The sequence below is a fragment of the Anomaloglossus baeobatrachus genome, chromosome 1 (genome assembly GCF_048569485.1).
Source record: "Anomaloglossus baeobatrachus isolate aAnoBae1 chromosome 1, aAnoBae1.hap1, whole genome shotgun sequence".
Taxonomy (NCBI): Eukaryota; Metazoa; Chordata; class Amphibia; order Anura; family Aromobatidae; genus Anomaloglossus; species Anomaloglossus baeobatrachus.
In genome coordinates, this window is record NC_134353.1 from 209,630,283 (window position 1) to 209,642,573 (window position 12,291).

The 12,291-nt window shown below is 50.4% G+C and overlaps 1 protein-coding gene across 4 annotated transcripts in view; it reads right to left on the reverse strand.

Moving 5' to 3' along the window:
- Window positions 1–12,291, reverse strand: part of DCLK2 (doublecortin like kinase 2) — a 185,837-nt gene that overhangs the window by 92,824 nt on the left and 80,722 nt on the right. For all 4 annotated transcript variants that reach the window (XR_012754158.1, XM_075347971.1, XM_075347964.1 and 1 more), the window contains exon 3: window positions 2,449–2,551. Coding sequence is in view for 3 of the 4 variants with exons in the window: in XM_075347971.1 (XP_075204086.1) it covers window positions 2,449–2,551 (103 nt within the window). In the remaining variant the exon portion in view is untranslated. The remainder of the gene's footprint in view (window positions 1–2,448; window positions 2,552–12,291) is intronic.

The following is a 12,291-nucleotide window of genomic DNA, read 5'->3' on the forward strand; positions in this document are numbered from 1 at the left end:
ATTGATGGACGCGATAAGATCATTCACTATGGCGTCCCCATCAGGAGTATCAAGGTTAAGAGCGGCCTCAGGATCAGAATCCTGATCGGCTACCTCCGCTTCATCATACAGAGAGTCCTCCCGCTGAGACCCTGAACAATGTGATGATGTCGAGGGAATTTCCCAGCGAGCTTGCTTAGGCGGTCTGGGGCTACGGTCCGTGTCAGAGACCTCACCCTGGGATCTATGAGACACCCCGGGAGGACATTGTTGTTCCAACTGAGGGGGACCAGGGAGCAATGATTCCACAGTGCCCATGGTCTGAGATACCGGTCTGGACTGCAAGGCTTCTAGTATCTTAGCCATAGTCTCAGAAAGTCTTTCAGTAAAAACTGCAAACTCCGTCCCTGTCACATGGACAGTGTTAGCAGGTGGTTCCCCCTGGGCCACCCTTAGCAGAGGCTCCGGCTGAGTAAGTGCCACAGGGGCCGAGCATTGCACACAATGAGGGTCAGTGGAACCTGCCGGTAGTATAGCCGTACATGCGGCGCAGGCAGCATAGTAAGCCTGTGCTGTGGCACCCTTGCTTCTTGTGGACGACATGTTGTTGTCTCCTCTGAGCAATCCAGGAGGGTATATAGCCAAAAATCAACCGTGCACCATAAAGTGTAAAGTATAGCCTATAATCATATAATCTATAAGTACACTTCTGCACTAGTGGGGCCAGCACCTCAGGTGCTGCTTACCGCCCGCTCAAAGCGGTTGTGTGGTCACCAGAATCCCTGCCTGGGTCTCCCCGAGCTTGTCTCCCCTCTCCAGCGTCAGAAGAGCTGACAGGAATGGCTGCCGGCATCCTGAGGAGAGGAGGGGGCCGTGGGCGTGCCCTAGAAAGTGCGGGAATCTGGTGCCCCACTGTGCACAGTGAGGGGGGTGGAGTATGCAAGGCATGTTCCAGCCCTCAGTGCTGACATCCTGTACAGCGTCCCGCCCTTCCCCTGACTGGCAGGCCTGGGGGCGGGAAAAGAGTGAGACTAGGCCGCAAAAGCCGGGGACTAAAGTTATAAGCGCGGCCGGCGTATAAGCGCGGTCGGCGCGGTAGTCCCCGGCGTACTAACATTCCCAGCCGCGCTGCAGTGTGAAATGGCAGCGCGCGGTCAGCGCGGTAGTCCCCAGTAAACTAACACACCCAGCCACGCTGCAGTGTGTGATGGCACAAGCGCGGTCAGCGCTGCGGTCCCCGGCGCACTAACACACCCAGCAATGCTGGAGTGTTTCTGTGCGCGGTCCCCACGGGGACACAGAGTACCTCAAAGTAGCAGGGCCTTGTCCCTGACGATACTCGGCTCCTTATCCAGCAGAGTCCCCAGGAGCTGTGGATGGAGCACGGTCTCAGTGCCTGGAGACCGATTAGGATCCCACTTCACCCAGAGCCCTAAAGGGGATGGGGAAGGAAAACAGCATGTGGGCTCCAGCCTCCGTACCCGCAATGGATACCTCAACCTTAACAACACCGCCGACAAGAGTGGGGTGAGAAGGGAGCATGCTGGGGGCCCTGTTATGGGCCCTCTTGTCTTCCATCCGACATAGTCAGCAGCTGCTGCTGACTAAGCTGTGGAGCTATGCGTGGATGTCTGCCTCCTTCGCACAAAGCATGAAAACTGAGGAGCCCGTGGGAGCACGGGGGGTGTATAGGCAGAAGGGGAGGGGCTTTACACTTTTAGTGTAATACTTTGTGTGGCCTCCGGAGGCATAGCTATACACCCAATTGTCTGGGTCTCCCAATGGAGCGACAAAGAAATAAGTCAAACACATATCTATACTGTAGACCATATAGTTTTTTTTCTAAACTATCATGCCTATTATCGATGTTTCATTTTTAACGGGAACCTAACAGCAGATTCACACTGCCCAAACCTCAGACAGCATGAATCACTGACAGTAGAACCGCCCCTGTGTACGTCATGCTCTACACGGTTGTGGTCTTACAGTGAAAAAAATACTCTGAAAAGACAGGCGGTACTACGATTAGTCCAAGGCCGGTCCCTAAAAGCTGGTCTCTCCTATGTGTGTGTATTGGGAGAGACCTGTCAGTGTAAGGGAGCGGCCAGGAAAAGCTGATGGGGTCCTGCCTTAAACTAGTCCTCAAAAACGCATAGTCTTTGGCTGGCATTGCAAAACAAAACGTACATGGATGCAATAATTTAACTAGTGTCTGATTCTTCAGGCAGAATGAATCTATCTTTAAGATCACTTTAAGCAGGAACCTAAAAAACAAAATGTTTCAAAGGGCTATGAAAACATTAACCATGCTGGCCGATTTTATGGATAATACTTACTTTAATACACATAATATCCTACCTACCTGGATGTGTTTATTTAAAGTCACCTACATGTATTGGTAATCTAAGGTATGAACAGAAAATCAGCACATAAATGATGTATATTTCTTAAACTTGTGAGCATAATTACCACTGTGGTCCAGAACAAAGTCATCCTGCGCATATCGATATTTTTCGGGTCCACAGGCTATAAACACATCATCTTCACCAAAGAAGTCTTGAAGACATGTAACCTAAAGATTGTCAAAAGAAAAAAAAAGTTGTATAAGGTATAAACTAATATCCAACTTACAGACAAAATCAGATGTCATCATAAACAAAGTATATACACAGCGCAACAGGGCTCAATGATACAAAAATTCAGCTAAGTGACCGCTAACTTCTTAGCCACGCAACTGACTTTCAGAGAAAGTGCATGGATTGTGGTGAACTGGTTGCGAGCCTCCTTAGGCTATGTGCACACTAGAAAGTGCCTTTTTCTTATTGAAAATTCGGACCCTCTTAAAGAATCCCGCACCCGCGGTAAAAAAACGCACCAAAACAGCAGCAAAATCTGCATGTGGTTTTACCGCAGTTTACTGCCGCAAGTTGGTCACTGCGGATTTTTACCATTATCTATGGCAAAAACCACAGGTACCTGCAGAAAAGCAGTGACATGCACAATAATTCCGCAGCGGAAAATCCGCGGGTAAATCTGCGGGTATAAAAAAACGCCGTGTGCGCACATAATTTTTTAAAACCCATAGGATTTGCTGGGGAATGACTGATGTAAGACACATTTTCTCCAGTAAATCTGTGGCAAAATCCGCGGTAAATCCGCAGCGTGCGCACATAGCCTAATCTGAACTCATCAGCCACATATAATAAAGATCAAAATTAGTTACCAACACACAATTTCCTAAATGTTGCAGTCATTGTGTAATCCTATGTGATTATATTCTAACATGAGTAAGCTAGCAGTATTTGAAGCTTATTTCATATATTGATTTTTTTCAAAAGCACATAATAAAAATGTAAGTGAGATAAATGAAAAAGACCACTGATCAAAATTAGAGAACACTTTCAGATACATGCAAACTATTGGTGTTAATCTGGCACCTGGTGCTAATTTCCTTAAAGGGAACCTGTCATCAGAAATTTTGCTTTAAACCTAAATGTTTCCCCCTCTGCAGCTCCTGGGCTGCATTCTAGCAAGGTTCCTGTTGGTTTTTTGCTCCCTTTTAGACCAAATATAATACTTTATAAAGGTGTACCTTTTGGGATGCAAATTTTCTAAATCGTCCATGGGGGCGGGCTCTCTGGTGTCCGTTATGTCCATCCTGCCGATTTACGCCGTCCCCCAACGCAGCATTTCATACTTCCAGGATGCCGCCCAGTGAGCCCGTGGTCCGGCGCATGCGCAGTGCCACTGTAGCGGGACTGTGCACTGCGTGCACAGTGTGACCGCTGGTGACGTTTGCGCAGGCACGAGAATGGGCGGCGCTGTGTTGTCATCGCAAGTGCCCGCGCTTTCCCCTCTGCCTCCAGCGTTCTGCGCAAGCGCTGGCCAGATGACCGCACGTCCCCTCTTTCCCATCTTTCCCTGTAGCAGGAAATAGATGGGAGGATCGGAGCAGGACACCACCGGTTACGGCCAGCGCTTGCGCAGAACGCTGGAGGCAGAGAGGAAAGCGCGTGCACTAGATTATGGGTGGGCACTTGCAATGATAATCACAGCGCCGCCCATAATCTCGTTGGGGGACGTCGTAAATCGGCAGGATGGACATAACGGACACCAGAGAGCCCGCCCCCATGGACGATTTAGAAAATTTGCATCCCAAAAGGTACACCTTTATAAAGTATTATATTTGGTCTAAAAGGGAGCAAAAAACCAACAGGAACCTTGCTAGAATGCAGCCCAGGAGCTGCAGAGGGGGAAACATTTAGGTTTAAAGCAAAATTTCTGATGACAGGTTCCCTTTAATTATCTGACAAACCATATTTAACTGGCAGCCTATCTTTCCAGTTTGCAAAAATGGTGTGCCGTTCTAAAGTGACTAAAACCCTCTGGCAGTAGTTTGTCCAGATGAAGGGCCAAAAGGGTGACCCTATCAGCCATTGCAAGAGAAGTTGGTCGTTCCAAGTCTGTGATTTCCAGAATATTGCATCTTTACAACATCACAAACTTTTTCAAGTCACTCAAGAAGTTTGGTCGCCCTCGAAAGACAACTGCAATAGAGAACATGATAATGCGGAGAATGACAGGCAGTAACTGTAGGCCACAGATGTACAATTTCCCTTCATTTTATTTATTTTTTGTTATACACATATTATACACATATTTCCTATATACATGATAAATGTATTTTTCTTCCTTAGTGACTTATATACTATACTACATTAGCACACACCTGTGAATGCATTGGTTGAATTGATCAGTGAGTCAGAACGCTGAATCTAAAACTGCGGTGCAGGTGGTCTGTGCGGCGGTATTAGTGGTGTTTGCGCATGCGCCGTCTCCATGACAACAGATGTCGCTTGTGCTCCACTACCCGCCACTCTGGACTTTGTTTTTACTACGTATCTCTGTGGAAGATCTAAGCGCCATGTTATGACTCACATGACTCAATGACGCACAGTCCCCACTGACCTTCTATTGGCCACAGGCTCTTTAAATATAGCCCCCCTCCTCCTCAACACACGCCTCCTGAGGAATCAACTTATGAAACGTGCGTTGTGGCGGCAGGAGTGGAGTGGTGACTGGCTTTTATATATGTAAGTCACTAATCTCTTTATGCCTGCAGTATTTTCAATGGAATGAATGCTATAATTTATGCCTTTTGATAGATCCAGTCAAATTTATTTGCATACTGCCTATTGTGGGCTAATTGCCATATGATAAAGACAACATACTGCTGAGAATACGATCTAGCATTATGTTAAAAACCTAAAAGCACACACACATTTTGTTTTTAGAATTAAAGGTATACATAAACTATTTGCAATTAAAGGCATAGATAACACAGCATCACATCAGTGAATTTAATAGCCACATATGCACTTTTTGGATTTAAAGGCATTGACACAGCTATAAATGCTTTGGGATCCAATGTGGATTTAAATACACATAAAAAAAAATCTTTTTAGATTTAAATGCATATATACACTTTTTTTTATTTAAAACAATATATATTCTTGCGTTAGGGCTCAGTCTCCCTCTGTCTCCCACACCTGTTCAGCAAATCTATGCAGATGGTTTTTAAAAAACAGATTTTTTAGTTTTTAGTCATTTAGTTGTATTATGCTTATACTTGAGTTATGGCCCCATACTCAATTTTGAAAGGGTGTCCTGTTCTTAGTGCACATAGCACTGCGCACGCACCGGCTTCAGACAGAAGGACGCGTTCAGCCGTGAATAGATAGAAGATTATTGGTTACGCTTGATAAAAGTCTAGTCGTCCACAGCAACCAATCAGAGCTCAGCTTTCACTTTACCTCAGCAACTTCAATACTGAAAGCTGCACTTACTGGAACGCAGTTTTCATAAATGATGCCTCAGTTACTTCAGCAGTTGCTATAGGCAACCAGAACATTTTACTATGAGGCATTTCTCATAAATGAAGCCCCAATTACTTCAGCAGTGGCTAACATTTATTATAAAAAAATTAGGCCCTTTGCCAATCAAACGGTTCAATTCCGGCTTTGAACAGAAGGACGCACCCAGCATTATATAGTGAATTGTCTCAGTTTCTAAACATATGAATATTATGGACAAGCACACCCCTGACCCATTGACTCATACTGTTACATAGTTACATAGGTTGAAAAAAGACCTAGGTCCATCTGGTTCAACCTTCCTCCAACAATTATACATTTTGTCATGAAGTAATTTATAGCCAACAATGTTGTGTACTGAGGAAATCATCCAGCCCTTATTTAAAAGCTGTTATAGTATCTGCCATTACTACCTCTTGTGGTAGGGCATTCCACAGTCTGACCGCTCTAACTGTAAAGAACCCTTTCCTATTTAGCTGTCGGCATCGCTTTTCTTCCACTCGCAGTGAGTGCCCCCTGGTCCTTAGTACTGTCTTTGGAAGGAATAAGTCATGTGCCAGTCCTTTATATTGACCACACATGTATTTATACATATAAATGAGATCTCCTCTGAGACGTCTATTTTCTAAGCTAAACATATCTAACTTTTCCAACCTGTCATCATATGGGAGGCCTTCCATTCCTTGTAGTAGTCTAGTTAGCCGCCTATGAACTGACTCTAACTTCAGAATGTCCTTTTTAAAATGTGGAGCCCAAAACTGTATCCCATATTCCAGATGTGGCCTTACAAGTGATTTATAGAGGGGTCACAATATGTTGGGATTACGGGCTCTAATCTCTTTTACAAGAATATGTGCACATTATTCATATGCACAAGCTTCTGCTTTATGAAATAACAAGTGAAATGTAAATGATGGCTCAGGATATATTCTGACATTGAATGGCTGCTGGCAGAAAATATCCAGGGTATATAATGAGCTTACATTCCTGACATTTCAGCAAAAAAAAAAAGTGACATGGTGACAAATAATAATACAGAATAATACTGAATGAGACGCACACAGGATTATTTCCATTTCAGCGGCAGAAGAAAGAATGGTTGATACACCGAACATATTGTCCTAATATTATTGCTCTGCTTTCCGTTTGGACAAAAGTTGGAAAACAAAAAAAAAAAAGCTTGTATGGAGGCAGACTGCCAACAGGCCCCGAAAACAGCTGACTCAATACAGCTGCACAATGTCAGTGAATACATTAGGCCGTGGTGTAGGACTGTGTGATGTCCCTCCCCGGGGAGCGTCGCTGATCTGCTCGTATTCTCCAGCTCTCTCCAGATAGTGACAACATTTCAGCAAATCAGAACAATATTGTACGATTCTGGCACAGATGCTGACAAATGCTTGACACACCCTCTGTGTATGACAAAGTGTGCAGAAAACAGGATGTGGCGCTTTTTTAAGCACTAACACAAAATGTTTGTTGTCAGCCTTGCTTTTCCCTCATAGCAGTAAAACAGGATGTGGCTGAAAATTGAAGGAAAAGGGTCATCTATTTCATGACCAGAAGGAAAAGGCAATCTAAAAAGGGGAATTATTCACATAAAGTATAGCATTTAAATATAACACCTGGGTATTATTTTTTGATAATTCCTAAACATAAATCTTGAATGAAGCATTTTTTTTCTCAAGGTACTGGAAATCTCAGTGCAATATAGAGGTGTAATTATGAACACTATTTCCCTGTATCTGTTTTCGCAATTGTTACATGGAACTGGTCCAAATAGAGGACAAAAACAACATTGAGTGCTCCTTAGGTCAAACACTAAGATGCTGACTTGTGTCCCCTGGTCTGGGTACAGGAGCCATGCTCATTTTTCATTCTGATGGTAATTTGTGATTATATGCCAAATGGCTAATACATTTGGGTAACCTAAATAGTTAAAGAATTGGGCACAGACCAAAGTAACTCCTTGATCAGGCTATACAGTTTGTTTATAATCAGTAGCCATGGTGACACATAAGTCTGACTAGAAGTTGCAGACATAAAAACATAGTCACGACTATTTGCAACACTACGTCCCCCTCAAAAAATGGTAAGTTAGACAGATTCCCTTTAAAACAGTGTAATCAGGTTTAAGGCCTAGGACACACAGCATGAAAATCGGAGAGAGTGGAATGCGATAAAACATTGCATTCCACTCGGACCAATATTACTCTATGTGCTAGCACCCATGAGCGATTATTTTCTCAGCCCCAATCGGACCGAGAAAATAGTCGCAATATGTTTCAGGTGCAATGCGATCCTCTTTCTCTCGCACCCATTCAAGTCTATGGGGCAAGAGAAACATTGCACTGCACTCGCATTACACTTGTGTACTGCGAGTGCAAGGCGAGAATGGCAATAGCCGGCAACAGAGGAGAGAGGAAGATAAATCCCTCCCTCCCCTCCGCAGCGCCGGCCCTCCCATTCTCAGCGCCGGCCCGCCCCCCGCAGCTGTGGTCCGCTCACACGATCGGACGTCAGTCGCCATGACACTCGGCTCCCGCTGTGCTGCCAGTGTGAGCCGAGTGTCATGCGAGGATCGCAGTAGCCCCGGCCTTAATCTGAGAGCAGCATGATGTAGAGGCAGAGAACCCGATTCCTGTGATGTTACTTAGGCTATGGACACACGGGCATTTAGCATCCGATGCGGCAGTGTCGGATGCTTTATGTTAATGACCTCCGACTCCCGCTCTGCTGAGAATGTAAGGGTACCGTCTCACTAAACGACATACCAGCGATTCCGACCACGATACGACCTGGTCAGGATCGCTAGTACGTCGCTACAGGGTTGCTAGTGAGATGTCAAAGTCAGATCTTCCCAAGCAGCAACGATACGGCAGTCGTTGGGACCCTGTCACCTAGCACGATTCAAATCTTGATTAGTAACATAGGCATGCATCTACATTGCCTTTTTCGCGCCCCCTATGCTTCGATTGGTGGTCGTAACTACGTTGTGACTACGTTGTGACTTTAGAGAAGGCAACATCATAGCGCTTCCATCCTTCTCCATCCTTGTCCATCCTACAGTCCCGTTGCAGAATGGACTGTATTACGATCTGCTGCTACACGTGGTCTGGGACAAGTGAATTCAGCCCTCTAAAATGTACTGCGATCTACAAGCCAGAACAGAGGATGGAAGCGGCCAATCCAAACGCAGTAGCAATCACCAATCGGAACAGAGAGGGCGCAGAAAACAACAAAGATGCACGCCTATGTGAGTCGCGAACAAGGTCGTTGGGTAAGGTGTCAAACACACTGATGCGTGCTGCCCTGCGGGAGCCCGACGACCAAAAAATGAACCAGAACAGTGTATAACGATCAGCGATTTCACAGCAGGGGCCAGGTCACTGCTTAGTGTCACACACAGCGAGATCGCTGATGAGGTCACTGGTACGTCACAAAACCTGTGACTCAGCAGCGATATCGCTAGCGATCTCACTATGTGAGAAGTACCCCTAAGCCGACTGTCATTATACTGTGATGCAATCCTGCGATCGGAGCACAGCTGCGGAGGAGAGGGAGGGACTAATCTTCCCATCTTCCTCCATTATCAGCTAATGTGTACTGTACTTTGGTGTAATGCGAGTGCAGTATGATGTTTCTCTCGCACCCAAAGTCTTGTATGGGTGGGAGTGAAAACAAATCGATTATACCCGCAGCATGCTACAATTGTTTTCTCGGTCCGATTAGGGCTGAGAAAAAAAAAAATCGCACATGGGAGTGACCCCATAGAGCAGTGATGGCGAACCTATGGCACGCGTGCCACCAGAGGCACGCTGAGCCCATTCTGGTGGCACGCGTGCTGTCGCCCGATGCTGCAGGTTTGATCTGCTAGTGCAGTCGCGCCGGCAGATCAAATCTGTGTTGGAGCGGAGGAGACATTTTCCTCCGCTCTGACACTCCTCCTCCCCCAGGCTGCAGTGGGTTGCCTAGGAGACGGAGGAGCGTCAGAGAGCAGCGCCGGCGCCGTCTGCTGGCCGCGTGGGAACTGAGGACCCAGCGGTAAATTGTGTGTTGCCTTTTTTTTTTTATAACTCGTGTGCGGCAGCGCCAGCATGGGGTGGGGGAACGCACATGGCAGCGTGGGGTGGGAGAGGGGGAACGCACATGGCAGCGTGGGGTGGGAGAGGGCGAACGCACATGGCAGCGTGGGGTGGGAGAGGGGGAACACACATGGCAGCGTGGGGTGGGAGAGGGGGAACGCACATGGCAGCGTGGGGTGGGAGAGGGGGAACGCACATGGCAGCATGGGGTGGGAGAGGGGGAACGCACATGCCAGCGTGGGGTGGGGGGAACGCACATGGCAGCGTGGGGTGGGAGAGGGGGAACGCACATGGCAACGTGGGGGAACGCACATGGCAGCGTGGGGTGGGGGAACGCACATGGCAGCGTGGGGGTGGGGGAACGCACATGGCAGCGTGGGGGTGGGAGAGGGGGAACGCACATGCCAGCGTAGGGTGGGGGGAACGCACATGGCAGCGTGGGGTGGGAGGGGGGGAACGCATATGGCAGCGTGGGGTGGGAGAGGGGGAACGCACATGGCAGAGTGGGGTGGGAGAGGGGGAACGCACATGCCAGCGTGGGGTGGGGGGAACGCACATGGCAGCGTGGGGTGGGAGAGGGGGATCGCACATGGCAACGTGGGGGAACGCACATGGCAGCGTGGGGTGGGGGAACGCACATGGCAGCGTGGGGGTGGGGAAACGCACATGGCAGCGTGGGGGTGGGAGAGGGGGAACGCACATGCCAGCGTGGGGTGGGGGGAACGCACATGGCAGCGTGGGGTGGGAGAGGGGGAACGCACATGGCAGCGTGGGGTGGGAGAGGGGGAACGCACATGGCAGCGTGGGGTGGGAGAGGGGGAACGCACATGCCAGCGTGGGGTGGGAGAGGGGGAACGCACATGCCAGCGTGGGGTGGGATAGGGGGAACGCACATGCCAGCGTGGGGTGGGGGGAACGCACATGGCAGCGTGGGGTGGGAGAGGGGGAGCGCACATGGCAGCGTGGGGGAGCGCACATGGCAGCGTGGGGGAACGCACATGGCAGCGTGGGGTGGGGGAACGCACATGGCAGCGTGGGGTGGGAGAGGGGGAACGCACATGCCAGCGTGGGGTGGGAGAGGGGGAACGCACATGCCAGCGTGGGGTGAGAGAGGGGGAACGCACATGCCAGCGTGGGGTGGGCGGAACGCACATGGCAGCGTGGGGTGGGAGAGGGGGAACGCACATGGCAGCGTGGGGTGGGAGAGGGGGAACGCACATGGCAGCGTGGGGTGGGAGAGGGGGAACGCACATGGCAGCGTGGGGTGGGAGAGGGTGAACGCACATGGCAGCGTGGGGTGGGAGAGGGGGAACGCACATGCCAGCGTGGGGTGGGGGGAACGCACATGGCAGCGTGGAGTGGGAGAGGGGGAACGCACATGGCAACGTGGGGGAACGCACATGGCAGCGTGGGGTGGGGGAACGCACATGGCAGCGTGGGGGTGGGGAAACGCACATGGCAGCGTGGGGGTGGGAGAGGGGGAACGCACATGGCAGCGTGGGGTGGGGGGAACGCACATGGCAGCGTGGGGTGGGAGAGGGGGAACGCACATGGCAGCGTGGGGTGGGAGAGGGGGAACGCACATGCCAGCGTGGGGTGGGAGAGGGGGAACGCACATGCCAGCGTGGGGTGGGGGGAACGCACATGGCAGCGTGGGGAGGGAGAGGGGGAACGCACATGGCAGCGTGGGGTGGGAGAGGGGGAACGCACATGCCAGCGTGGGGTGGGAGAGGGGGAACGCACATGCCAGCGTGGGGTGGGGGGAACGCACATGGCAGCGTGGGGTGGGAGAGGGGGAGCGCACATGGCAGCGTGGGGGAACGCACATGGCAGCGTGGGGTGGGGGAACGCACATGGCAGCGTGGGGTGGGAGAGTGGGAACGCACATGGCAGCGTGGGGGAACGCACATGGCAGCGTGGGGTGGGGGTGGGGGAATGCACATGGCAGCGTGGGGGTGGGGGAATGCACATGGCAGTGTGGGGGTGGGGGAACGCACATGGCAGCGTGGGGGTGGGGAAACGCACATGGCAGCGTGGGGGTGGGAGAGGGGGAACGCACATGCCAGCGTGGGGTGGGGGGAACGCACATGGCAGCGTGGGGTGGGAGAGGGGGAACGCACATGGCAGCGTGGGGTGGGAGAGGGGGAACGCACATGCCAGCGTGGGGTGGGAGAGGGGGAACGCACATGCCAGCGTGGGGTGGGGGGAACGCACATGGCAGCGTGGGGAGGGAGAGGGGGAACGCACATGGCAGCGTGGGGTGGGAGAGGGGGAACGCACATGCCAGCGTGGGGTGGGAGAGGGGGAACGCACATGCCAGCGTGGGGTGGGGGGAACGCACATGGCAGCGTGGG